Source organism: Antrostomus carolinensis, unplaced genomic scaffold (genome assembly GCF_000700745.2).
Source record: "Antrostomus carolinensis isolate BGI_N321 unplaced genomic scaffold, ASM70074v2 scaffold33544, whole genome shotgun sequence".
Taxonomy (NCBI): domain Eukaryota; kingdom Metazoa; phylum Chordata; class Aves; order Caprimulgiformes; family Caprimulgidae; genus Antrostomus; species Antrostomus carolinensis.
The window spans coordinates 1-3,172 of record NW_010309256.1 but is presented as its reverse complement, the minus strand read 5'-3'; the positions used below and the strand labels follow the sequence as shown (position 1 = coordinate 3,172).

General features: G+C 58.3%; 1 protein-coding gene across 1 annotated transcript in view; it reads right to left on the bottom strand.

The window, feature by feature from the left end:
- Positions 1 to 1,203, bottom strand: part of SLC29A4 (solute carrier family 29 member 4) — a 4,036-nt gene extending 2,833 nt beyond the window's left edge. Inside the window, 4 exon segments of the mRNA XM_010166061.1 lie at positions 3 to 102; positions 216 to 347; positions 1,072 to 1,089; positions 1,092 to 1,203. Coding sequence (XP_010164363.1) covers positions 3 to 102; positions 216 to 347; positions 1,072 to 1,089; positions 1,092 to 1,203 — 362 coding nt within the window.
- Positions 1,204 to 3,172: the final 1,969 nt, after the last annotated feature.

Genomic DNA, 3,172 nt, shown 5'->3' with positions numbered 1-3,172 from the left:
TGGTGTGCAAGCTCAGCAGCTCCACCAGCGCGTGGTTGAGAATGACAGCCACCAAGGCCACCAGGATGTAGGTGAGGCTCATGTCAAAGACGATGGAGGTCCCTGCAGAGAGGAAGGTGATAGGGGGTGGTGGGGGTCCGGCTCCCCTGGAAGTGGGGCTGAGGTCTCCCCAGGTTTGGGATGGCTGGGAAGTGCTGCAGCTGCTGGAGACCTACCTGGGTATTTATGGTGCAGGTAGTCCACATCGGTGATAAAGCTGTTGTATGGCAGAAGAAATCCCACCCCAGCCAGCAGCATGGCAAAGTAAATCCCATGGTACCGATCCTGGGGCTCGGGATCCTCAGAAACTGCCCCAAAGGGGGAATGAAGGAGAAAAAGACATGACAGTGGCACTGCTGCACCCACAGGACCTGCAGCAGCCCCACGGGACCTGCAGCAGCCCCCAGCCATGGGGTGATGATTGGTGCTTCCACATCCTTTATGGCAAATGATGGGGGTACCCACAGCAAGCAGCCCAGCACCCCACAGCTCTCACAAATAAACCGTCCCAGCCCTGAGAAATTCCTTCCCCAAATAGAGACATTCCAGTGGGAGACCCAGGAGGCAGGAAAACAGCCGGACCTGGGGGCTGATGAGTTTTAATGGCAGCCAGATAACCTGAGAGCCAGGCAGTGTGGGTGACACCAACACCAAAGTGACACCAAAACCAAGGGCAGGAGGAGATGGAGGGGTGTAGGGGTGGACAGGGCAGCCCTGGGACGTGGAGCAGGGCTGGAGTAAATCCCAGGGGTATCCCAAACCCTGCTTGGGAAAGGGTGAAGCTGCAGGCTGGGGGTGAGCCGGGCAGGAGAACCAGGGGATGAACCTTCCACTCTTCGCCAACCTGCAGAGCCTCCTGCCATGGGACACTGTGCAGCTCACACGGGTACAAACAGCTCCAAAAACAGGGGTTAGGCAATTTCATGGCATTTCAGGTCATTTATGGCTAGTAAACCCACCCCAGGAAGCTCCTAAATGGGTGGGGAACCAGCAGGAAACCTGTCTCCCAGTCAGGGCCCTGCCTGCCCTTACCTGGCTCCATGAAGGTTGCACCTCCTCCTCCTCCAGCTGGTAGCTGTCAAAGCTGAAGCTCATCACCACGTTCCCCTCCGGTGTTCCCGCTGGGCTCAGCTCCTTGAAGTGCTCAGCTCCCACTGAGCCCATTGTGGCCAACCTGGGAGGGAGAGAGGTGACACCCCTGGGACACAGCTCCTGTGTCCCCTGGGGATCATCCCCCGGGTGATGCCAGGGGTCTGCAAGGGATGGATGGCACCTGGCTGGCCCTGAGCCTCCATCACCCCACTGTTCTGCTGCAGCTTCTGATTTTTCCACCTGGAAAGATGCTTTCCCTGGGCAGAGGGGGGGTCCCTTGACCCAATGGGCAGGAGTTTGGGTCTGGGGTAATGAGTGATGATCGTGGGGTCCATGTAAACCTCCCCAAAGTCACAACATCCCCCCCCACCAACCCAGCTCAACACCTCACCATGACACTACCAACACCAAATGCCACCGTGCTTTCCAAAAGCAATTAAATAAATTAATGGGTGAAAACCACTGATGGAGAGTGGCTGCTGGGGAAGGTCCCGGCTGCCTCGGGAAACCCTGGCTCTCTCTCTGCAGGCACCACACGCTTCCTCTGCTTTATGGCCTTTGTCAGCATCTCTGCTGCCCGGAGCTGGGGCAGTGACACCCTCCTGCAGCCTTTTCAGGGAGAGGATGGGATGTGATCTGGTTTTTAAGGTGAGCATTTTGGATCTACTTCTCGAAAAAGCCACAGCACAGCAGGAAGATGCTCAAAGAGCTGCTGAGGCACCACACGCTTCCTCTGCTTTATGGCCTTTGTCAGCATCTCTGCTGCCCGGAGCTGGGGCAGTGACACCCTCCTGCAGCCTTTTCAGGGAGAGGATGGGATGTGATCTGGTTTTTAAGGTGAGCATTTTGGATCTACTTCTCGAAAAAGCCACAGCACAGCAGGAAGATGCTCAAAGAGCTGCCGTGAGAGCCCAGCAGCACATCCAAGAGGGTCTGCACCATGTGCATTCCAAAATAAGCTCCCAAATCACCTGGCATCCTCCAGAGACTCTACCAGAGCCACCCAAACCATGGTTCATCTCTCTGGGGCCATCCCAGCTCAGGCCCTGGGGAGCATCCTGGGGTGGGGGGCTGCTCTGTATTACCAGAGCCCCCAGCTCTGGACCACCCAACCAGCCAGGGGGAAAAACCTGCCCCAGGGCAGCGGGTTGAGGAAGAGGAGGGAAGGAAGAACAATCAGTATCAGTGATTTCTCTGGTGTCCCTGCCAGACGGGGTGTTTGCAGGAGCAGAGAGGTTTCCCAGCATCTGCTCAGCCACCAGGATGGATTGGGTGCTGGAGGACCCTGGGTGGGGGGCACACATGGTGCCCAGGGACCCTGCAAGTGCAATGCTATAGCCTGACATACATCTGCTCGCTGCAGGGATGGGTGACACAGAGCAGGAGGCCGTGCAGAGGCCTGGATGGGGCCAGACTGGGATCCCCACCCTGCAAGATGCTGGGGTGGGCCCCAAGACCCCCCCCTCCCAGAGCACCATGGGCAGGACAACCCAGTGAGGCACATTTTGGCTGGGGACACCTCTCCATCCCATTGCTGGTGGAGATGCTGGCTGTGATCCCCTCCAGCCAGCACCCTCCTGTGCCTGATGCTGCCCCAGACAATAAAACCCAGCAGGAAGCATCTCCCGGGATGCCGGGAATGCCTGTCGCAGGGTTTTTCAACAGCAGAGATCCCAGCTGGAGAACACACCTGCTGGAAACACCCCGAACCTGCTGTCACCCAAACTTCTTGACGCCGTGGGGCCGGGAGCAGAGCGGGATGTGCTGGACCAGCCCTCCAGCACCCTCTGCCTGAGCATCCCTGTGCCACCATAATTCCCTGTGCCACCATAATTCGGATCATCCCTCCCTCTGGGTTTACACCTGGCTACACAGGGGGGGGACTCAGGCCCTGTCACCCCTCTGTCCCCAGTGTACTGGAGGGGGTGTCCATCAGGGATGGAAGGTCTACCCAAGGGACAGGGCCGGGCAGATCGGGGTCCCCAGTGCTGGGAGACCCCCGGGCAGCACAGACCTCCCCGTCATAGCAGAGAAGCGATTT